This window comes from Pocillopora damicornis, chromosome 4, assembly GCF_964200805.1.
Source record: "Pocillopora damicornis chromosome 4, jaPocDami1.2, whole genome shotgun sequence".
Classification (NCBI taxonomy): Eukaryota; Metazoa; Cnidaria; class Anthozoa; order Scleractinia; family Pocilloporidae; genus Pocillopora; species Pocillopora damicornis.
The window spans coordinates 14,213,600-14,237,950 of record NC_142673.1 but is presented as its reverse complement, the minus strand read 5'-3'; the positions used below and the strand labels follow the sequence as shown (position 1 = coordinate 14,237,950).

At 37.1% G+C, this 24,351-nt stretch overlaps 1 protein-coding gene across 2 annotated transcripts; it reads left to right on the top strand.

The window, feature by feature from the left end:
• The first annotated feature begins 66 nt into the window (after positions 1-66).
• LOC149046915 (uncharacterized) lies at positions 67-20,292 on the top strand. 2 transcript variants are annotated; one of them, XM_089204315.1, is made up of 29 exons: positions 67-268; positions 2,079-2,347; positions 2,756-3,035; positions 3,374-3,660; positions 3,805-3,957; positions 4,316-4,359; positions 4,700-4,800; positions 5,086-5,410; positions 6,019-6,093; positions 6,676-6,720; positions 7,179-7,226; positions 7,372-7,752; positions 8,475-8,522; positions 8,825-8,869; positions 9,009-9,386; positions 10,012-10,044; positions 10,456-10,497; positions 10,914-11,282; positions 12,124-12,156; positions 12,512-12,547; positions 13,120-13,473; positions 13,804-13,899; positions 14,662-14,865; positions 15,446-15,568; positions 15,996-16,343; positions 16,524-16,749; positions 17,225-17,377; positions 18,867-19,006; positions 19,477-20,292. In XM_089204315.1, the coding sequence occupies exons 1-29, from the start codon at positions 140-142 to the stop codon at positions 19,707-19,709; spliced, it is 4,998 nt and encodes a 1,665-aa protein (XP_089060441.1). In that variant the 5' UTR covers positions 67-139; the 3' UTR covers positions 19,710-20,292. The 2 variants fall into 2 exon arrangements, with proteins under 2 accessions (XP_089060441.1, XP_089060442.1); XM_089204316.1 differs by lacking the exon at positions 67-268 and adding an exon at positions 1,626-1,812.
• The last annotated feature ends 4,059 nt before the right edge of the window (positions 20,293-24,351 follow it).

Genomic DNA, 24,351 nt, shown 5'->3' with positions numbered 1-24,351 from the left:
TACCTTGGATACGCCCGAGTAATCTTGATTGACATGATTTAGCTTAAGCTTACGTCTAGCGTGCCAAGTGAAATTGATTTAGCAGTTATATTATATCTTTTTTTCGGAGTGGGTCAATCGAAACGGAAGGCTACCCAAGATGACACCTTATACGTCCACGCACCTTCTTTGCTTACTGGTGTTCGTACAATGGTCATTTTTAGTGGAAGGGTCTCACTTCAGACATGCCGTCTTGAGCTTTGTTCCAGCTGATGCTGATAACAACACGGTATGGCCCTTAATTGCACGCTACCGAGATTATTTTAGAGATTTGTTGTCTACCGTTTTTGCATGTCGAATATAAAACCTTGGTGATACAAGTTGAAGTTCAATTTGATGAACTTGCTTTTACATGAGTAAGGCTCGTTTTTCTCTTCTTCAGATTGTAAATGAGACATTACAAATACATAATTGCAAATGAACGTTTTCTCCGAAGCATTTATTGAGATGAGGTGAAGAAATTTCACCACAAGCATAAATAGACAGCCTGTTCAGAGCAACTGGCTATCGCCCTGTTTCTACCTACTAAGACCTACTAAGACTTTGAGACTTAAAGCTCTAGAAATCTTGTTCTTCAGATTTTTAGAACTCGTGGAAACACTTCACCAAACAGTACTGTAAAAATTTTGTCTGTTAAGAGACCAAACTTTGCATCAAAGCTCATTAAAAAGTAAAGCACATTACAGACAAGCATATCCCTCTTCTCCAAGTGGCGGTAATCACCCTTCTAATCATGGCTCCTCCGTTTACTTCTGAAGAAGGCATGCCCCAGGTCGGAACATTTAACAAGGCTGACTTCAGGTTATCACTGGACAAATTTGGACTTTACATATCTTTGTATTGAAGGAAATTTACTTTCTGCATTGAGTCATATATTGGTATTTGGTTTAAACGGCATTCGAATGCATCGAACCAGCTCGCATACACGTTTGTATTTCGTCATCCCCTGATCTTTTTACGGATCTCAATGCGCTTTGTTAATTAAGATGGATGCTACATATTTCTGAACTACCGTGATCTGCTCTCTGGTTGTTCGTTCACATTCATAGCTTTCTTCACACGCCTACGCAAGGGAATTATCATAAAGCCATCATTTGGCTTAATTTTCAACACCTGTTTGCCATTGAGCGCGAGGAGTTAATCCTGCTCTTTTTCATTGCAACTGCTTGAATTATATAAAAGTGTTTTTGTTTTTACTTTTTTAAGCACGATGTACCCAACCAAGAAGGAATCACGCTATATCTTATCTGACGCAACCAACCGTGGCCATTTCTTGGAAAGACTGCGGTTTTTGTAATTTTTTTTTCATTTTCATAATTTACCTCCAGACGCCAAAGCGTTCTAAACCACATCCTCCCACTTTTGGTTAACATTCCAGTTTTTCCGTCTTAGTGGTTGACTTTCTTTTTTACCGTAGGCACAGTTCAAACTTTCAACGACAAAGAGTCTGGCGAGGGCAATTGTGTGTATATGAAGCACATTTGAAGACTTGTCTTTTGAAAAAAGTCATGTAACCGGAAGGATATTTGAAGAATGAAACCACCACCTTCATCAAAATGCAGCGATGACACAAATTCATCGACACTTTCCGTTTTCAGGAAAGAAAACAATTAACAATTGCTATAGAGTTAAAATAATGACACGTCTTCACAAAATTTGTACAGGGACTAACGGCTATAGAAACCTTTAGGACATGGAGAACGAAATACAAGGTTGCCTTCTTGAACCTAAACTGCTTCACTCACGGGTGTAGTGGCAGTTTAAGTCTGTTTGGTATGGCTATATAGGGGAAATACTGTTCCTTAATTTTATCTTTATGCGTTACGTTCCATCGATATCACGGTTTTATTTGTTTTTTTTTTTTAACTTGACAATGGGCTATGACCATCTAACATGATAAGTCATTATGAAATAACGTTAGCATAAAATAGCTTGCCATTTACGTGTGCACGTGATTCTATCAAATATAATTATACTCGTTACTTAAAGGTCTTAGGGAAGACCGAAACTTGTGTGATATCTTTCTATTTACTTTCCAGGTACGGTTTACCTTCCGTCTGGCTCTTCGAAGGTCATATTATTCATATTACTGTGATGAGAACACGATTAACGTAGGAGGAATTATTGGATCTGGAGATTCTTGGACAGCTAAGTGCAGCGATCCATTCAGTGCAGTGTGTTCACCGAGCTATTATATCGCGGACACTCGTTTTCGTTGTACTGACTTTAGTCGCAATGAAGACTGGTCGATGGGGGAAAATAACTTCACCTACACTTTTCCTTCTGGCAATCTGGAGTGGAATGTGAGGTGGGTCAATATGTGAATTAAGAGAAAACGAAACACATGAGAACTGACTTTTTGAGAATGTTTCACTTTTAAGGCTGCGGAAAGCCTCGAACAAACAAGAGTCGTTTATAATGACCAAAATTATCTTTCAACATTGGGGTGGTTTTTCAAATATTATAACGGCTAAAAGCCGTTACCAAGTTGTTGTTGTGACCCACAATTATCTTCTTCTATCCATCACTTTAATATTCAGTCCCTTGATTGCTCCTCTCTTCAATTTCTGTTATCTATTTGGTAAGTGCGCTGACTAGTGTATAAGGCTTTCACATATTCAGGTTTGTTGATGTGGTGGCCTGTCTTCCCAAATCAAGATAACTTTCAGCAGTCTCAGTGTATTTCAAAAACATCCCTTTCTTGTCTCGTCGACAGATACCAAAGTTGCTGTTGGATTTCCAATCTTGTGCGATATGCTGACTCACAATGGTCGGTATCTACCAAAATAAGTCTCTCTAGACGATCTGATAGCGGCAAAATCAACTCATCCCCAGTCTCCAAGAGCCCAGCTATTGTGCGGTTTCGACAGGGCTGTCAGAAGTCTCTTACAATTCCAGTTGAAGATCCGGATGGCGATTTTGTGAAATGTCGTTGGGCAACTAGCGCCGAGTCCTCCATACCAAGTGATAGTTTTCCTTACGGTGAACTTGATGAGGTATATTTATACAATCTAATTATGTTTTTCCCTTGTTTTATAAAAACATGTGAAAATTTTCAACCTTGTAAATTAGGATGATCAAAACTTAAGACCTAAAAGACTCTTACATTACTTCCATGACAAAAACATGGATAAGGTTTCATAGAGAAAAAAGAAATTTAGTCTGGTTTATTGTTGATGAGTGGCATCAACACGTGAAAGAAAGAAGGATCAACAAGCACACTGTGATTTTCTTGTTAATCCTGGTGAGATCTCAATATGGCACCTTGAAGTAGGATAATCTTAACTTGCTTGATATATCTAAATAAGGTAATCTTTCATACTTCGCTTTGCAGAAAAAATGCATTTTAACTTACAGAGGTGGACTTGGAGCATCGGGCACATACGTAGTAACCTTAACTTTGGAAGACTTTCCAGCTGGAACCACAAACTTCAACAACATCAGACCATTCAGTGCTGTGCCACTGCAGTTTCTTGTCATAATAGGCATTGGGTCTGGTTCATGTCAAGACATACCTGTTTTTACTGCTTCCACACCTCAAAATGGTGAATGCTCAGAGATTCAGATTGGGTCGGCATACAAAGCAGTCATTGAGGTGCGGCTTCCAAACGTCAGTAAACAGTAAGTATTCAAGTTTGCAATTTTAGGGCATCTGAGTTTCCCTTTTACATCCCTGAACTGTTTATACTAAAACATATCCAAAGGCACATTACTTGTCTTTTTTATGTTTGCTGTTAACCTAGACTCTTTTCTCAATGTTCTAAGTATTGTTGAGATAACCACAAGCTCTCCACTTGGAATGCAACTGACACCATTAAGCTCCCATGGAGGCATCTTCTTCAGGAATGTCACGTGGTATCCGAGTCAGAACCAAATTGGGCAGCAGTTGTTCTGCTTTCAAGCTTTGGATTCAGACGGGTAAGATGTTCTCGTATGTTATGTAAAAATTTTGAACCTGGAATCAGGATTTTGATGAACTGAAGTTAGATTTATTTTTTTTTTCAAGTTTTAATCAGAATTAATGGTCACTGTTCACGACAAAGCCTAACATTACTGGTGTTTCACTGGAATGTTAGATGTTCATGTCGGCAGTATTCTTAACTCAAAATGCACCAGAGCAACTCTATGCTAATACAAGATACATGTGCATACACAGTTCTATGCCAAGTTAACTTTAGAACGCGTCGTTATTAATTTATGGGAGTATGAAACAAGTTCATGTTGTATAAATCGACGTGTATTTATATTAATGATTCGTGTCGTTTACAATTTACAGATTACAAAGTGAATGGCGGTGTGTCACGATCCTTGTGGGGCTAAGTAAGTAATTTTGTATCCTCTTGAACATTTCAGTTAATTGAGACATATGGATAAATTGAGCTTTGTTAATTTCTCTTTCCCTCTGTTTAATCCTTAATACTGTTAAGGAGTTGGCAGGTTCATTTGTTTTTGATGCAGACTGGAACCACACAAACAAACACACATGATAGTAAAAATAACGAATAATGATAAATGATAAAAAGGCAATAATAACAATGACATCATAATACACAAATATTGACATAAAAAGCATATCCATTAAGTCAATTAGTTATTCATCTGTGATTGAATTACAATGTATCATTTAGATATTAATTCAATATAAATACACTTTTTTTAGGTAATACGCCTCATGTTATTTTGGGTACACGATGGCCAATAAATCCTATAAGTGAGATTGGAACAGGACTAATATGGTGGAGTATTCATTTTAACAGAGTGGTAATCAACGCTTTTCTTTACCTTTCAAAGAATTACTTGTATGTAGATCCTTTATTAGCATTCTGATAAATTTTCACGCCTTTAAGGGATAGCAATAACGTTAATTAATGACGAGGTAATGTTACTCGGATATAACACCAGATTTCCGTTACCAGGAAATTAAAAAAAAAAATCACAATCATGTTTTGGAAGAACTAGCTTTCAGATCTTAGGAATTCAAAAGGTTAGGGAAACATAATTAATTAGAATATACTTGAATTTACGATTGAGCTTGATTATTTGCAGATAAAGAAGCCTCGTAGCTCAGCATTCATCCGATTGGTTCTGCAGTCAAATGGTTTTACCGTCTTCAAAGTAAATGCCCTCTCTGGTTACGTTATTGTCGACAGTAACCGCACAGTACTTCATTTTGCCACCCCTAAGGCTGCACTGAGCATGACCGGTTCATATGCCATCTTGATAGATCCCGGTGCAGTAGTTGGGCAGGGCTGCTCGTATGATGGTCCACCAACACCTGGTATAACCTCACTCATAGACTGGGCCTTCCACATAGATGGTTTCTGCTCTTTTGGTTATGCTCCGGTTTCTCCAAGTTTTCAAAGGTGTGAGGGTACGTCCGGTTTGTAGTATTAAGTGAACAAGTACCCGGTATCTTTCCCCTACAGTAGTCCGGTATGGGTTATGAGGGTGCCATCATCCATGCTCTAATCTCAACCGATGCAGTAAAAGCCATCTGTTAATAGTATAAACTTTAGTACCAGCCCTGTAAATATATAGGGAGAGTGATTGTTTTCAGCCTAAATGGATTTTATAATAATTATCTTGAAATATTATGTGCATGAAGGGTAAACTGTCGGAATTGACTTAATGAAATATGTGCTACCCGTTTCCAGATGATTGTTTTAGAATGAAATTGGTCGCCATTATGATGCATCATCGTATGACATCCTAGTTTTTAAAGTTGCAAAGCTCAGTCTCCATTCTTTCTTTTAATATTCTACCATCCTTTGGGCAGAAATTCTGATGTCTGCTGTTTGAGTGCGAAAACTAGTTAAAAAACAAACATTCCATGAGACCAAGTAGAGCCTCAAAATAGAAATTATATTAATTCAAATAGAGTAAACCATTTCAATATTTTAAAGGTAAGCATAGACTCAAGTTTAAAGGTTTTTTTTTAACGAGAGTCTATCCATATGAAAATTTCTTTTCTGTTTGCAGATATAGACGAATGCGGCGGACATCATCGGTCAAAACGTTCTCCTTGGTGGTACAATGTGTTTTCCCAAAATTCAGGTAGATATATCCACTGGTGTCATAACTTTTGTGATGCTTCCTCATGCTAATCATAATAATGATGGAAAATGAGGCCTCTCTCGTAACGTTTCGATTATCATTCATTTATGTGGGTCATGAGAAGAAGCAAGCTTATCCTGTCAGTTCTGGGAACATGACCCATCTCAAAATCGTGACTAAGTTGAAGATAAAATCTCACCTATACATGCGCAAAACTAGATCATCATCCTCTTCCAGTAGAACCTAGCATACTGTGGCAGTAGTTTCTAGAGAGCTGATTTCTCGGGAGTCCTCCCCGAGGGGCTAATACTGGTATTTCCTTTACTATTTCCACCACTTCTTCAATTGTGGAAATGGAGCAGGTAAGAAAGATAGGGAAACTGCGGTCGGACTGAAAAAACAGGCACTTAAGAGATTTCGTTACGCACAGATCTAATTAAATTTGACTCATACACGGAAAGGACAAAGTCAGAGAGGCAGATTGACTAAAAGCATACAACTGTTAATAACATCTGTCTCGGCATAATTCCTGGTCGAAGTCAACTTCGAAGCTTTTACATGATTATCATTTTACTTTTACAGGTAGCAAATCTGCCTCATCTGCTACCAATATATCACCTTCTCCAGGTATTTTATTGTTTTGTTTTTCATTTTGTCTTTTTTGTAAACGCTGTTGTTGGATTTCATTATATCATAAATGTATATAAAAATTCTCTTTAAGAAAATGTACATGTGTACAAGCTCATCTGTCCCCCTTTTCCCTCCTCCTTTCCACCTTTCTATCTTTAAAAATACCAGGTTGACGACCATACAGAACAGAACGACCATAGCCATATTCTTCTTTTCTTTTTTTCATAAAAATAAGTATTTGAGTGCGGATTAAAGTTTACTGAATTTCGAATTGTTGTTTATTTTGTCTTTTTTGTAAAAGCTGTTGTTGGATTTCATTATATTATACATGATATAAATTCTCTAAGAACATGTACATGCATCTTCCGGCAGCGTTCAAAACAACCCAAGAGATATTCTATTCAACCATAGGAGTAATAAAAGTCTTTCTTTTTATTTCCCCTTTTTGAATGAAGCAACTTCCATATCTTCAACGGCGTCAGCCATGCTACCGGCTCTTCCAGGTAAGACTAGGAGTTTTAGATTGCTTCTACCGTGAAACCTTATCGACCTCGGTCGAGAGGAAAGTTAAAATTAAAATCATGTACATGAAAATAGAGAAATGAAGATAACATTACATTAATCATGTTTCAATTTTGTCTGTTTCAGGATCCTGTCTTTACAACTTAGGAGGCCATTACGGATATTTCAACAGCCCAAATTACCCATCTAAGTACGACCACCATCTTTATTGTGTTTGGGTTCTTACTGTACCAAATGGCTACTACATATACCTCCGCTTTGATCATTTCCATCTGGAGGGTGGTTCTGGAAGTTGCCCTTTCGACTACGTGCAGATATATGACGGGACGTCTTACCAAAGCCTCACAATAAGACGCTGCTACTATCAAAACTCTTGGTGTGTTTACAGTCACAGCAACGTCCTTTATGTGTATTTTGTGACGGATCATTCTGTATCCTACTCTGGTTTCACTGCTTATTATGAGAGAGTCCATGAAACATATTATATCTGCCCGCATCCAAATGCAAGTAAGGATATGACCAGAAAGGTTTTCCAATAGTAATCGATTTTCATTTAATTCTGCTTGCTATTTATTCCATTTATTTTGCTAGAAAATATTTACAATATTTATAATATCTATAAGTGAATATGTACAATTTTTTCTCTTATTTCTGGCGAGGAAGCTCATTTCGACCCAAGACTTAAAAAGATTTTCCCTCCAAGACTTAAAATACAGTCATCATGTGTAGACTATTATTAACTGAAGATAATTAAGATAAAAAGGACAATAGAGAAAAAAAGCAAAAAAGTGATTCGTCAAAAAAATACACAAACAAACGCACCCAAAGAGCAAGCAAGCACACGCGCTTAGAACGTGTTCCGGAAAAAAAAAAAAAAAAAAAAAAATATATATATATATATATATATATATATATATATATATTTGAAGAGAATCAGGAACAAAGAAATGCTTGTTGATTTTAAAGGCTTTCTCCATTAAATTCTCTTCATCGATAGCATGAAACGGGCTTTTGACTGTACACAGCAAGTGCCACGCAACGAGAACGTTGGTCAGATAAAGACACGGACTACACAAAATCAGGCTTACATAAATAGGTTATGCAGAGCTCTTTTGGAAGAAATTAAGGGGTAAAGGGCTTGCACACCCTTTCTTGTGGATCCTGACTTCGTACCTATACAGTTTTTCAGTAGATGACCTTTAGCCACCATGATTATTTTCTTCCCACAGCTCACCATTTACCGTCAAGTATTTTCACTGGTATATCTCCTACACCAGGTACTTTTTTTTCTTATCCAATTATTTACTTTATCGTTAATATTTCATATTGTTTCAATTTGTGAGTTATCGATTGAAATTATTTTCAACAAGTTTACATGTTGCGGGAATGCAACATAATCTCGTGTACATCCTATTTGCCCTTCAGAGCTAAGGTGTTAGTACTTCCTTTTTCCCCAGATTTAACTAACATACATCCTTTTTTTTTTGTTTATTCCTTTTCAAGTTACATGTACTTAACAAATTAATTAAAAATTACTAACATATCCTATTTTTTGATCATGCCTTTCTTGTCTTCACAGCATCGATATCACCAATTTCAACAACCATGCTACCACCTGCCTCTGGTAAGAATGTATGACATTTTTAGTATTTGGTAAATAATCCTAAATTCCCGGAGATATGTTTAATGTCTAGATAAAAATTGATAGTCGAACTCATGTTGATTTTTTTCATGTTGATTTTTTTCACGCTTGATTTTTTAAGGATCCTGTCTCTACAATCTATATGGACCACATGGAAATTTTAGTAGTCCAAATTACCCACAAAACTACGGCCACAATCTCCATTGCACTTGGCTTATCACGACATCACCAGGTTCTTACATTTTCCTCCGCTTTGATCATTTCCATCTGGAGGGTTATCATGGAAGTTGCCCTTTCGACTACGTACGAATATATGATGGAAATTCTTATCAAAGCCTAACAATGAGACGCTGCGATTATCAAGATTCCTGGTGTGTTTACAGCCACAGCAACGTCCTTTACGTACACTTCCAAACAGACGGTTCAGTTTCCTACCCTGGCTTCACTGCCTTTTATGAAAAAGTCTCTAAGAGATACGCAGTCTGCAAAGTCAATTCGAGTAAGGCTACGTTTAGTCTTGCATTTATCCGCATGTCTGATGGTGACCTTTCAAAAAATTATGCAAAGCAATACCGATAGACACACACGCAAGTAAAACAGGAATAAAGACAGGTAGGCAGGCAGACTGACTGAGAGACAGACAGACAGACAGACGATTCGCTCTGACGAAGAGCAAATACTTGAAATGTCAGCTTTAGAAACTCTTTCCAGTGGCCACTCTACATTATCAACCCATCTGATAAAACCAAACTATCTTGTTATATTTCCCCACCGACGCAGCACCGCAGTTTCTTTAAAAACTCACCCCTTTAAATAAACAGATAGTCAGGAAAGAGATAAGACAACAGACTGGTAAGTAGACATACGGAGAGAAAGATACAGAACGGGAAGAAATCTAGCGTATGAGGTTACTGGTATTTGCCATATGTCTCCCTGTTCAAAAAATTGTGATGACGGTTGTTGTGTCTGACAAAAAATTTTTCAAAATTATGTGATGAGGAGATTACAGTACATTCAGGACAAAAGCATATGTACATATTTTTTTGTAAGTAATAAACAAGCTTTCGAAAAACATTCCGGAAGTGGTAAACGTGGTAACAATACCTTTCTATTTCTTTTCACAGGTATCTCACAGGGCATAACGCCTACTTCAGCCGGTATTTTTTGTTTTATTCTTGTTCTACGACTACAACAACCACTTCTGCAACTACCATGACCGCTACTATCCGCTACTACTATTACTGTTACTAATACTACGACTACTTCTTCTACTAGTTTCACTGCAAAGCAAGGAATTTGTTTTTATAACGAATCAAATGTAAAAATAAAAACCATCGAACAAACAACAGCAAAAGATAACAATCTTTACCAAAGGGGTTAGGGTTGGCGAACACAACTAAACAAAGAATCTGCGAACTAAATATTTTTACCTGCTAGAATCGTCGTGTGGGAAATTTCCCGATTTTTTTCATTCATCTAAAAACATTTAGACTCAGTGATGACGTTACTTTTGATAATGAATTCGATGAATGCGAGATGAGGCCTCACCAATTTTGTTTTCCCCACAGCTCCATGGGCATCCGCTAGCGCAGCTCCTTCATTTGCTTCAGGTTGTATTTCAACCCTTTTCAATCCCATCTACCATCAAATGAATATGTATTTGGAGAAAAAAAAATAGTTTTTGTAATATCAATTTATGGTTTTATAAGGTAAATCGGAATAGACCTCAGTTTCTTTGAATATGTAGACCGTAAGGGATTTTCATTGGCTTAAGAGAATTGATTAAAAGTTTATGCGATTGGTTGGACACTTTTACCAAAATGACTCGTTATATTATTATTATTCAGCAGTTTGCAGAGTTCAACGAACAGTGATGCACAACTGACTTGCTTTAAAGCTTTTTGTGTGATAACGACTTTTAGGGCTTTTAACATCGTCAGGCCAGGTTAAAATTAGTAATGCACCTTATTTTTGATGTTGCCGTCCCTTTTCTCTTTATCAATTTGTTTTCCTCTTTTGCATTCAGAATGCAATTATCACTCACACCTAACAGAGGCAGAAAGAAGGATGGTTTACTATAACGGCTACAACGGATATTTCCAATGTGATAACTTCTTACCGTTTGGATGGTATCGATTTGGCGGTGCGGCTGGAACAGAGATGCCCACGTCCTGCGTAGGAAAAAATCGATGTGGCACCCATGCACCGGGTTGGTTGAATGGCTCGCACCCGCGGGCAGCTGATGGAATTGTCCATGCTACGGTGTGTTTCCATTGGAATTCTGATTGTTGCTTGTGGTCTGCCAACATCCGTGTTCGTAACTGCAGCGGTTTCTACGTGTACGAGCTTGTGCCCCCGCCAGCTTGTTACCTTCGTTATTGTGGTAATGGTGGAGGTAAGACAAACTGGCTTAAAATTAATGTAGAAAAACAACAGAGAGAAAGACAGACAATTGCAAGAGACCCACAAATACCAGGCAGACAGACAAATAGTTCAGAGAAAAACATACAGGCAAACAGCAAAAACATTCAAATGAACAAACAGGGACAAACGAAAAACAGACAAATGGACGGACTGACCACGAACTGACACACAAAAAAGAAAGTAACGCCGTGACAGAACGTAGAATAGAGACAAAAAGGAGGTTTGTAGAGACAGAGAGAATAACGTATAACCCTTTAACTCCATGAGTGATCAAGACATAATTTCTCCTTACATTATCAGTACAATATCAATCAGACAAGTGACAAAAATAAAGAAAAATATCAATTGGGGGATTATAAGTTGATCGAATACCAAATTCTCCAAACTAATATCACAAGAACTGTAAGGCATACAATGTGGAGAATAACTTATGAGATCTTGGGAGTTAAAGGTATAACGAGTGAGTTTATAGGAGATACCCTATATGCATTTATCTCCACACTAGTAAGAAGTCGGCTTGTTACGCAAAGTTTAATAAATCATCCAGCCAATCAATGAATCAATCAATCAGCTTTTTTACCCTTTACGGTGGCTAATTTACGTTTTCAACCCAGTTGTTAACACTAAATTACCAATTAATCCCTCAATTGCTGAATAAATGAGGCTTGCATCTCTCCGAGCACTTAAATCATTGAAGATACCTCGCAGACTTTATTCGTTTATGAGGAAACGCAAGTTACATCTAAATTAAAGGTACTATGATTTTGATAGACATAACGATGTCAATGAATTTTCATTTATTTTGTTTTCAGCTCTTCACTCAACTAGTATCGCACCTACACCCTGTGAGTATCTTTTCCTTTAAAATGAATTTAGCTTCAGATGTTCTGCTCAGATCAATTTTTTGTGATTTCTTCGTAAACAGGAGGAACTGAAATGCACGTGTAAGATTAAACCGAAGACGCTCTACCATTTCTAAAAAATTCTTTATTCCTCTCTGATTAAATTACTGAAGAAATGGTTGTCTTAAGAATATTGGATGAAAGATCCACAAACTATATCTTATGCCTAAGCCTAAAAATGCAACAGGTTTTTTCAGCCTTTCTCAACGTGATTATGCGTTTTTTTTAAAATAATACTTTGTGGTTATGAATTTCAACACTTATTACCGTCATTCTTCTTCATTCTTGCTTTTTAAAGCCCAGTCTTTTGCCGCCGTTACCCCGTCTATTCCTGGTAAGTGACGCGTGATAGAAATCAAAGCATACCCTTCTAACATTTTAAGAGAAGGTGTTAATTTGGATGCTGCATGGTATGAATTTCAATTTTGTTTAAGTGGAACCAGCTGCAAAGCTCTCGGTTTAGATGTAAACGATTCCGCTGACTATTAAATAAATGTAAAAGATGATGTTACTCAGTGAATGACACATCATACTCGGAGAGAAAGAACTCTGAGTGCTCCGAATAGGAGTCGAACCTACGACCTTCCGATCAGCACTTCGGATGCTCGACCATACACTGAGACTTGGGAGACTCGTGATAGGCCGTGAAAAGCCGTTTTGCACAGTCATGATGTAAATAAAGATGGTAAATTAATTTGAAACTTCGCTATATAGGCGAAAGATGAGTCAATGCATTTTTCAGGGCCTCACATCCATGCCTTATCTGATGTGAGGATACTTTGCTAGTACGAACTTTCCAGTCAGCGTGGATACAAATAAATGATCACTGTAAAACATGCACCAAAGAACCATTGAAGTTCAAAGTAGTAGATTTCTGTTTTGGTATATTTAAATTCTCTTTTACAGGAAACTGTTTCAATCATCTCAACCAACCTTGGGGTATTTTTGAGAGTCCAGGCAAACCAGGTTGTTACCCCAACAACAAGTACTGCGCCTGGCTGCTCGAAGCTCCTGTTGGTCAGTACATTGATCTTCTATTCTATTCTTTCCATTTGGAATACGGAGCTTCTTACTGCCCGTGGGATTATGTCGAGATTCTTGACGGTAACTCATTGCACAGTCCTATTCTTGTCAAGGCGTGCGGCCAGTTGGCATGGTGGAGATTGTACAGTAGTGGAAGGTTCCTTATGGTGCTGTTCAAATCAGACAGTATCATCGGGATGCCTGGATTCTCTGCTTATTACCAAGCTTCATATAACAGTAAGAGGAATAAATCAATTTCTTCAAAACGTTTCTTAAATTACAATGTTTAGATGAAAGTTTCATGGCGTAAAGGAAATGTTTTAATGGCTTCAGGTAAAGTCAATTCGAATGAAAACTTTAAAGCAAGTTTAAGACGGTTTTCGAGGTCACTCAAGTCGTACCTTCCAAGTAGTAAATTGTTTTTATGCGCATTTTCGTTATAGGTTTTAAATACTTTAATACATATAACTTACGACTGACTCTTAGAATCGTAAACAACATGGTGCACTTACTGTTAGAAGCTTTTTTCCTTAACATATACAAATTCAAGCTCTTCCTCATACGCAGGATACAACATTTCATTACCAAGTCAAGTGTCAATCACAAGCCCAGTGCAGTGTTCTCCTACGCAGACACAGACTGCCACTCCTGTCGCGTCAAATGGTAAGTGAACAAAACGTGTGCTCTTAACAAACGCAGTCTTTTAATGATTTTCACTTATCTGTCCGGAGTTTACCATATCTTTCTGAAGAACTTTCTCACCCAAACGTAATTTCTTTTTAAACCTTCCGTTTGTCACATAGTGATCATGTTTCGAAAAAATTATGTAAAGAACGCAGCGGTAAATTATCAGCATATATTAACTTTGCCATTGATTTCTAAAATATGCTAAGAAATAACCTAAATCTAAAAGCAATTAACAGTAATACAATACAAGGTAAACGAAAATTGAATGGAGAAAGGACAGCAACAACGTAATGACTGTTAGAATACGTGTTCAAAACGAAAACTCGAGAATAAGCCGACATGGAGACACTAGCAGAAAACCAACAAATTTGGCGTGAAAACTTTTAAAGCTTTAACTCCCAGAAGTGATAATTATGTAATTTCTCTCTATAATATCCATACATCATCCAGCAAATAGGTAATGGGAATACTCAATCTTATCAGGAAGCAGTTATTATATTGATCTAACACCAAAGTCTGTATAGCAAGTAGAGGGGAGAATTAACAACCAGATCATAGTTGTAACTTGTTATAATTGAAGCCGCTGAAAGACCATGCAATAAGTACAAAAATTTACAATTGAAATTTTGAATTAATTATTTATGCTGAAAGAATAAACCGGATACACCAAATACACCAACGGACTAAGTGAGTGAGGATAAAAATAACAGTAGAAGAACTGTCTATTTTTGTTTACAGTGCACGGAATCCAACCGACACCTGCTTCTGCAATGACATCGACTTTCTATGCTGCTTCAAGTGTAAATGTCCAGCCAGATCCTTCCCAGTTCCAGTTTCGTCTACCGGCGCAATGCGAACAAAGTTGTCACAACACGTTAGGAAGTTACACTTGCTCTTGCGTTAGTGGATACCAACTGGCCGCGGACGGGAAATCGTGCTCAGGTAAAATTGATTCTACGAAAATAAGTTTTGAGACTTTTTGTTTTTGATACATTCTTATAGTCTCGCTATAAATTTTCGTAGAACAGAAAAATACAAAAACGCTCTCTTTGACGGGTACCTGATTGAGATAACAGATTGTGTTTTTGATGTTCAGCTTAAATCCCAATTTATCGTTTGACGCGCGCCGGCCGTTTTAAACTTTACAAAGGTTACCGACCGATGAGCCCTTTACACCCATACATCAGAATGCATTTTCTCCATACTGTTCTACACACATTTCTTGATGTGTTGACTAGGAGAATTTGTGTGACTTCTTTAGTTGGTGATCATTTCCTTTATTCTTATTACCTTTACGTATGATTTAGGGATGATAATGTAAGGAACAATATGAAATGTTATTCATTCCTAAGGTTAACGATATAGACCTCAGAATGCCCTAGTTGCTCTCCTCCTCTCGTGCGCGCTTTCCGTTCCCCTTAAGTGCCCATGGTAAGTTTAGCTTACTATTTAAATGTTTGATGTGGCTGTGTGTTTCTCTTCAATTAATTTTTATAACTTATTTTTTTTCCCTTTCTCGCAGACGTTGATGAATGTTTGATCAATAATGGTGGCTGCAGCCACCATTGTTACAATATCCCTGGATCATATTATTGTGGCTGTCCGGAAGGAACCAGTATGGGTGCTAACAATTTGACTTGTGTTGGTAAGGAATGCTAAGCTAAGCTTTTCTGCATATGATCACTGAAGGAAAATTCTGCTTCTGTTAAGAATGGGAATAAACAACGATCACCAAGGAAAGACGACTGACCGTTCCTTTAAGTGTATCATAAGTGTATATTTTTTCGGGGAAAGTATGATTTTTTTATCCAATGCAACAGAAGGCTTGACAAGATTGTTAGCAGCACTAATCAGTCTTAGGACACTTTTTCGGAGCCGGACTTTATTTTGTTACCCCTACTGTCCAAAAGATACACGTATTCGCTCAATTGGAAGGAAAGTAGAAAAATATTGTGGATGCGTGGTAATTTTTTGTGACTCAACTATCTCAAAGTTATTATGGATTAAGCACGAGTAGTTGAGACATTTAAATCCTGCTTAATTTAAGGCTATTGCTTTTAATTTCATCCTAGAACCTGGTGTGTCTGTTAACTGCAGTGACATTATAACGGTTGCCTTAGAAAAGAAGACATTTCCATTTTTTGACGTTGCCCGACTACACTTGAGGTACTCATCATGTAAAGCCACACAGAATGACACCCATCTGCTAATCAGCACTCCTTTGAATGGTTGCGGAACACTGGTCAACGAGACTGAAGATGATCTGATCTTCTGGAATGAAATCCGAACGGAGGTGGTCCTTATCGACAATGTCATAACTAGATCACATGACGTCAAAATTCCATTTTATTGTAGTTATTCGAGAAGGAAATGGGTCAACCTGGGTTTCAAGCCTCAGCATCTACACTTTGGAACAGAAGGTAAATAAACCTTTCCAGCCCTCGTTCTGATCACTGCAAATCATCAACATGTATCTTTAGCTGAGGTACTTTCCTCCTGAGGAAGACGCCATCCTTTCATCACTAGAGTGGAAGGCAGATTTGTTTCAAACTTTAACACGTTTATGTGCTGAATGACTCTTATCTTTTTCCGTTTTCCAGCTGGGTATGGAAACTTTACCTTTAAAATTGACTTTTACAAGAGTTCGTCATTTTCCACACCCTATACTGAGCAGGACTACCCGCTGAGCGTGCCAGTCAATCAGTATTTGTATGTGAGATACAGTGTGGAATCCAGTGCTGATCTGGCGATAATGGCTGTGACATGTAGGGCCACTAAAACTGGAAGCTTGTACTCCTGGCCACAATACTCTATTATACTGAATGGGTATGTATGTTACTCAAACATATTAGTAGGAATGATCTTCCTGGAAAAAATACGCAAGTTTCAGTCAAGTAGTCGTTATTTCATATCACCTAGATTTCTTTCTATAAAGACATCTGTATGCTTAAGGTTCGTAGTCCCCTGTGCTGCGAAAGCTAAATGCAAAGTATGGAGGTGGTCGGTGTTACTGAAGGACAACTTCCAACGTTTTACTGACTCTAACGGATGGACTTGGACCATATAGGTCATCATCACATTATTATTCCGGAGAAAACCTAATAGTACAAAAACAAAATCCTTTTTACATTTCCTTACCAAATATTCAAGCTTTTGAAAAGCTAAAATTACCAAGAAAGTTCTATAAAGAGTTTATCAGTGGCTGCATGAATTAGAAAGAAACAGACCGAGGTTACAATGAGCAAAATATCCCACTGGTGCGCGTGAATTATAACTTACTTCTTACTTTCATTACCTACAGTTGTCCGCGAGACACAACCATGGAATACAACTTTGATCCCCAAAGGAATTACCAGCAGTTTAAAATCAGAGCATTCAGATTCTTTAACGACTACGATCAGGTGTACATTCACTGCGAAGTTTTGGCCTGTCATAAATACTCTTCAAACTCCAGGTGAATTAACAAACTCGTACAGCCATACTAAAAGCATTCTCTTGATTGAGTGTCATTGAGATGAAGTCTGTACTCGAGCCTACTGACCCGTTCAGCCGGGGTTTATCCCAGTTTCCCTATAGCATGAAGCGACTAGAAATAATACTGCTTCCCCGTGGATGTGATGCATCGCAAGGTTACCCCACAGCATTTCATTAGGCCTCCCTGAAAATTCGTGGGTACCCATTTATAATGACTTTTCGAGCGTTAGCCCTTCGTCAGAGCGATGGACGAAGGGCGAATGTTCGAAATGTCAGCTTTTAAACTCTTTACAGCGGCCAATTTACGTTATCAACTCAGTTGATAATACTAAATTACCCTATTATACTCTCCCATCGACGCAGCACCACAGTCTCTTTATAAATTTACCTCCTTTATCCATCTACACTTCTGGGTGGAAAGAGGCAGTGTGAGAGTAAAGTGTCTTGTCTAAGAACACAACACATTGACCCAGCTGGGTCTCGAACCAAGATCTCTCGACCACGAGTCCAGTGCACAAACACAACACATTGACGCGGCCAGGTCTCGCGCCAGGACCTCTCGAACCGGAGTCAGTGCACTGATTATTAGGTCATTATGTCTCCCACATTAGTGTGGTTAACAAACCTGTTGATCCTTTAGCTCCCATGTGTGACCAAGACAGAATTGTTCACTATGGTATCAATACAATGTCAAGCAGACAAGTGATAACAATAAAGAAAAATACCTATGAGGGCATGATTAGTTGATCTACTACCAAATTCTCTAAACAAACATAGTGAGAATAATATGGCAGACAGTAAGGAGAATAAGTAATGGTATCTTGAGAGTGAAGGTAAATCGAAGTGATCACAGGGCCCAATCTGAAAAAGTTACATAATAACGGCCCGTAAATAGAGACACATCACAAGTCAGTTAGAACTGGTTTAGCTCAAGTACTTTATTTTTTCCCTTCGATACTCAACTGGAATTGCTTCGTTAACGTTTGCAATTGGCTACCTTTACTAGTACAAAATGCATATCAAACTGAAGATGCCACAGCCTCTCCCTTACCGACCTACATCATTGCAGGACAACATCAAAACAATCAGTGACACCAACAAATAGCCAAGGAACCTCACCATCACTTAACATTATTCTTTAATGAGACAGGAAATATTGTTATTCATCGCTGCAATCCGGCGATACAATTGAGATCCTTACTATGAAGAGTGACACGAACGATTAATTATTGTTCTATAAAACTCAAATTGAATAGTTTAATTAAGATTATGAAGCAAAAGTAAACATTTTATCGAACTAGACCAATTTGTCCCAGCAACACTGTAGGCAAGAAGATGCCGAATAAACATTTATCACTGACAAACATCACAGCCACCCTTGAGAAATTTGAGTGCAATATCATTTCGTCACTCACAATATAACAAAGGCGTTAGAAGCTAATTCAAATCTTCTTCAACAACCTTGACAGGTGCACCCAAAGTTGTTTAGGCAGTAAGAAGAGAAAGCGGAGGGATGTTACCCGTGACGAAACAGAACATGAAGAGAGTACTACCAAAGTCACTCTTACACGAGGACCACTGATCATTCAACAGGACGAAGAACCAGGAGGCAAGTTCACATATAATGTGAAAAGATAAGGGATTGAAATAGAAAAGGTTTTCTCAAATACTGCAGAGCTTATGTTAAACATGTCAACAACGCTGTCTTGCCTAAATTTCAAATTTTCCTAGTTTGTCACTGGTTCAGAAATAATAATGATGACACAAAACACAACTTAAAAAAGGAAATTCAGGTCCTAATATGTAAGTCGCATTTTCACTTTCTCTATTGTCAAAAAGAAAAATATTAGTATTGAAGGATTTTGAAAATAGGTAAACTAAGGCGATTTTAGATCAAGTTGACAGTTGATTTTAGTTTCTTGCTTATAAATATTAAGTTGTTTCCCTCTCTCTTTTCTTCAACTAATTTCATTAACAGAAATAAGAAAAATGAGATTGAGTTATATTTTCAATTTGAAATGTTTCCCTATCTTCGGTCTTCATTTGAGCTGTGATTCCTCTCCTGCACTCAAATTTCAGAAACTGGTCAAAACAAGCAAACTGCGCTGATAGGTGGCGTAGCAGGCGCTGGAGGATTTGCTCTGGTTGCAGTTGCTGCATTGGCTGTTTTATTTGTCAAGTACCGCATTGCACGACGGTTCATAAACAGAAACAAGGTTGGAGACCTGTACACAACCCAAGATGAACAGCTAAGCAGAAGAAATGCTTACGTTCAGCCTGAAGACATGGTCGAACAAGAAGACTCCTTCTAAATAAAAGCTATTCTTCCGAGTCCAGCTGCTCAAAGGACAGAGAACGCTATCAAACGGATAAAATCACTATCCAGTGGAAAAGTATGTATAAACCGTACTGCGCAATCCACCGGTTAGGAATTTATCCAATAAGAAAGCGTTATCCACCCTTTGAACAACCAAAGCCTGCATTGCTTACTTGCCTCCACATCAAGCAGCAATTACATATGTAGTTCAAGAAATGTCTTACGGCAGTTACGAGTGCTTTCATTGCAACCTCTGATAAAAATAAACATTCTAATCTAACTCCTGAGCAATTTTGCCTAAAATTTACGCAACTCTTTTGTTAGCCTACAATTTTACAGTGTGCAGTCTCTTAAAGACTGCAGGCCTAACTTTGAATAGATCGCTTTCAAATACATATCTAGAGAATGTTTTCAAGAATATGTAATCAAGAATATGTACCTTAATTAATAACCTTTTATTGTTTTTAGCCAAGCTGGTTATCGTTTCTCTTTTTCAAACCTCCCTTTTCATTCGAATTTTTGTGTTTATCAGTTTTAGTCGCTTTGAAATATCGAAAAAATTAAATGAGTGCACTTTATCTCTTGACTCTCGAGTGTAACGAAAAGCTAAACTACGTCAACGAGGAGACAGTATTTCAAAAAATCCCAAAGATGGAAGATCACACTGATCCACCTTGAACAGGTAAGGTCAATAGCTGTTATCCGAAATGCTGTCTCACTGTCCTGAATCCTTCCTATCGTGTCTGTTGTGATTGGAAGTTAGTTGCTGACAGTGTGGATAAAACAATTCTATTTTGACGGTAGACGGCGACATCTCAGACCTTTGACGGTTCAAGATTCAGGATAACGAAGAGAAACGAAGAGACTCAGCCTTTGTTCCTCAGTTGAGTCTACATTTTGGCGAATATTCAGAGAAACCAAATTCAATTCCCAGAAATTCCTAAGAATTGCACCTTTCTTGCATTCCTTTTCTCAGGATTCCAAGTTCTCACAAAACTGGAGTCTTCCTTTTCCAGAAATTCCCAGTAATTCCAAGCTTTTAAAATCAGAGCTTACTTGAATGGTTGGGAATTTTTGAGAATTCCCAGAAAACTTGGAATTCAGTTCGCAAGGGGAATAGGCTCTCTTGTCGGTATCATTAATTTGCTAATCGCTCCTTTTGCCAACAATTGATGAGGTTAGGCTGTCAGGGAAAAGGAACTGAGGATTCAAGTGGGCAGTGACTTTTTCCAAACCTGGAAACTTAAATCATCATGAAAAGCCATAATTGTGCCTGGTAACATTCTTATTCTAGTAAACTAGTTTCATAAGAGGAATACAATATTTTATTACAAAAATTTGATGTATAGGCTGTGTACAAAACTTTAATTTGACCATACTTTTGTAGCCAATACCTATCCCTACACATGATAAAATGGTAGAAGGATCAAAGGAAAAAATGTGCCATACATCTGCAAGATTTCATGTAATTATTTTCATTACATGGATACTAACTGACATTAGGAGATCTAAGAATATTCAAAAGAATATGAACTTTGGTTGTACATGTATTTACCAAGTGCTTAACTTTCCAAATTAGTCACCTAATTGTTACAATCAAGTTCACTCTTTTTAAAGGCTATCTTCAAGTTGATCATCCTGTTACATGTGAAAAATCAAATGTTACTCACATACTCAAATAATTACCTGAATCAAAAGTTATAGTTTTTTAATATAGCCTGCTTCCTTTAATTGTGCTCCAGGTATAGTAAATGCGATTGAAGAGAAATGAAGAAAGTTCTTAAAACATGCTATGTTAAATGAAACTTTGTCATTCAATGTTAACTGTGACCACAACAAAAATGTCTGTGAAGCTACAATAACAATTACCTTTCTGTGTAAACAAACCATAATGAAGCATGATATGAAAAATTTAATCTCACCCAGTTTGAATGTAGAATCAAAAACTAATTAACCTTCTGGTGAAAAGGAAAAGCCTCAATGTGTATTTCCTGCTTCAATCATTCTAAATATCAAAAAACAATCACACCACCACTTTAGTGAAATTTTTTTGGACAATGTGTACTTTTTCTTATAGTTAGCTGCTTTTAGTATCTATCTTTTACCAGCTGAGATCTGAGAAGAATCAAGTCCACATTGGTGATTTAACACATTGTTAGCAAACCCTACAATTTATTAGATTTTATTTGATCAAAAAAATGAAGGACAGTAGAGGAAATTTAGCTGGCACAATTCAAGTTTCCCTTCTTAAGTATTTTGTGATCTTTTTTCTATCATGTGGTAAAGTTCACATTTTCCCTCATTTCACTGTCTTCTGTTTATTTGTTTATTTGCTGTCCTAACAATCTTAACCATTGCTGCCAACAAATGCAAGGAGCATGTAAAATGTATACAGTTATTAGAGACATCATGTAATCAGTGTTATAAATGTAGAGTAATGCTTGAATATGTGATTGCAGTTGAAGTTCAGTGCCTTCAGTAGCTTTTTTGGCCATAAAGATCAACAAAGAACAACAGAAATACCAAAAAATATTTATAGAGACACCTCTGTAATGAGTGAAGCATGTCAAGCATTAAGGTATGATTCTCAATTTGCTTTTCATAAATTGCAAACAGCTTATTTCTAGCAGCTTAGAAAACCTCTGTATCTCTGCTTTCAAAAAAAGGCATTTCCCATGAAAATTTAAACAATAAAGACATATCAAGGTACCAGCAACAGGTTTTTCCATTGTTGTTTCATAAGATCATAATCTCATCAAATTTTTTTACTATTGTAATCACAAGTATATTTTATCATTACAATATGATATTTTAAGACACATATGTAGTCATATGTACGAGAAACACAGCAAATAGATATAACATAATACTCCAGTAAAGTGTTCTTACATATAGTGAAGTTTCAAACTCAATGAAAATAAGTTGTCTTCATGATTCAGATTTTAGTTGAAGAAATGTGTAATACCTCTTTAAAAGGATGAAAAGGGAATGCCATTTATTAATTTTAAAATAGTAAATGCCAAAAACTTAAAGATGTAAATTAAAAAAAAAAAGTAATTAAAATATGGCTTATCTATTTACTGAGATTTTAATCATTAGCTGGTATATGGAGATCTAAAAAAGGCTTTGTGAAAAAAACCAGGGCATTGAAATTAAAGATTCATGAGAAGCATATGACATTAACTTATTTGCTGATGTTCTCACCTGAATTCAATCAAGAAAGAGAACTCTGCAACACTTCTATTTCATCTTCTCACACTTGAATTCGGGTTGGGGAGGAAATTAAAGGAGTGGATATACGTTACATAAAAAGGAAACATATTACAATAAAATGAAGCCGAAGCATATTACCTACATGTCTATCTTATGAATACAGCTATAAAAGGTATTTTTTGTGCTCTTATCTACATATGTAAACCGGATGCAATATAAGGTCGCAAAAGCAGTTTTATTCTAACCTTCCTCCTTGAAGGGTGCCTTGTTTATTAAATTTATCAAGTTGCTTTTGGAGCTACAAAGTAATAAAATAATCAACGGGTTATGCCAGTTGGCCAATTTATCAAGGGTCAACTAAGTATAGTTTCCTAAAATCGTATGGAGAGTTTAAAGTGTGCTTCATTTGTGCTACATATACGGGTTAATCGTTCAGATTGATTTATTGTCTCTTATTCTTCCTAAAGTGGTATCCTTCTTTTATAAAAATGAGGGTAAGAGACGATTTGTAATCGCATTCAAAATTGATTGGCTTGTGTTACTTTTCACCTCTGCCACGAACACAACTTACGTGTAAGTGAGTTTCGAGTCTTTGTTTCCTCGACAACTTTCGGCCACAAATCGTGCATTTGTAATACGATAGATTCTTGTCGATTATTTCTACATAGAGTGAGCTCACATCATTATTTATATCACCATCAGAACATGGATCCAAGGTATCCATCATCCAGAGGTATGCAACCAGTCTCAGAGGTCAGAATGACGTTGTGCACTTCTCTAGAGACTGCAATCGGTAAAGCCAGCGAATTCACTTTGCTAGCCAATGACAAGTCCTATAAGGTCCACGTGATCATGTCCGTGATCGGAAACAAAGAAGACTCGATTTGGCGCTCATCTTTGAATGTACTTTTCATCGGTTGATCGCACGTGTGTTAAGTTATTTCTTTTCTCAACTGTTTTGCTTAATATAACATTTCTAAAGATAGGTTTTATTGTGGCTCAATGGGAAAACGAGAACACCGTGAGTGTTGTAAATGAAAAGAAAGTCGTTGGCGCCGTGGAGTTAAAAGAAGGGACAACAGTTGACACATTGACTGGTACAAACAAAGGTCGAGTGGCCATTTATAAAGCTACGATTTTGAAAGTTTGTGGTGAGTAAAAATTGCGATATTCGTTACGTGATCAAAATCTTATCAAAGAATAGATTTAACGGCTTGAATTAAGCTTACATAACGCTCGGCGCAACTGAAACTAGAATAATTCTGAGAATCGAATCGTGCACTTGCATGCCACAGTTTCTTAAGCTTATGCTTTACAATAAAATAAATATATAAGTAAGGTTTCAAGATTACTTTAGTCACGTTTGGGAACATTCAAGATTCATAATACAAACTGTGATTAAACAAACCCTATTACATAAGAAA

What these genes read in the sequence shown, in the direction of transcription:
- LOC149046915 (XM_089204315.1), top strand. Translation starts at nt 140, where the DNA reads ATGACACCTTATACGTCCACGCACCTTCTTTGCTTACTGGTGTTCGTA. An exon ending in AAATACTCTTCAAACTCCAG is followed by an intron (nt 17,378 to 18,866) that starts GTGAATTAACAA and finishes CAACCTTGACAG; the next exon opens with GTGCACCCAAAGTTGTTTAG. An exon ending in ACAGGACGAAGAACCAGGAG is followed by an intron (nt 19,007 to 19,476) that starts GCAAGTTCACAT and finishes CTCAAATTTCAG; the next exon opens with AAACTGGTCAAAACAAGCAA.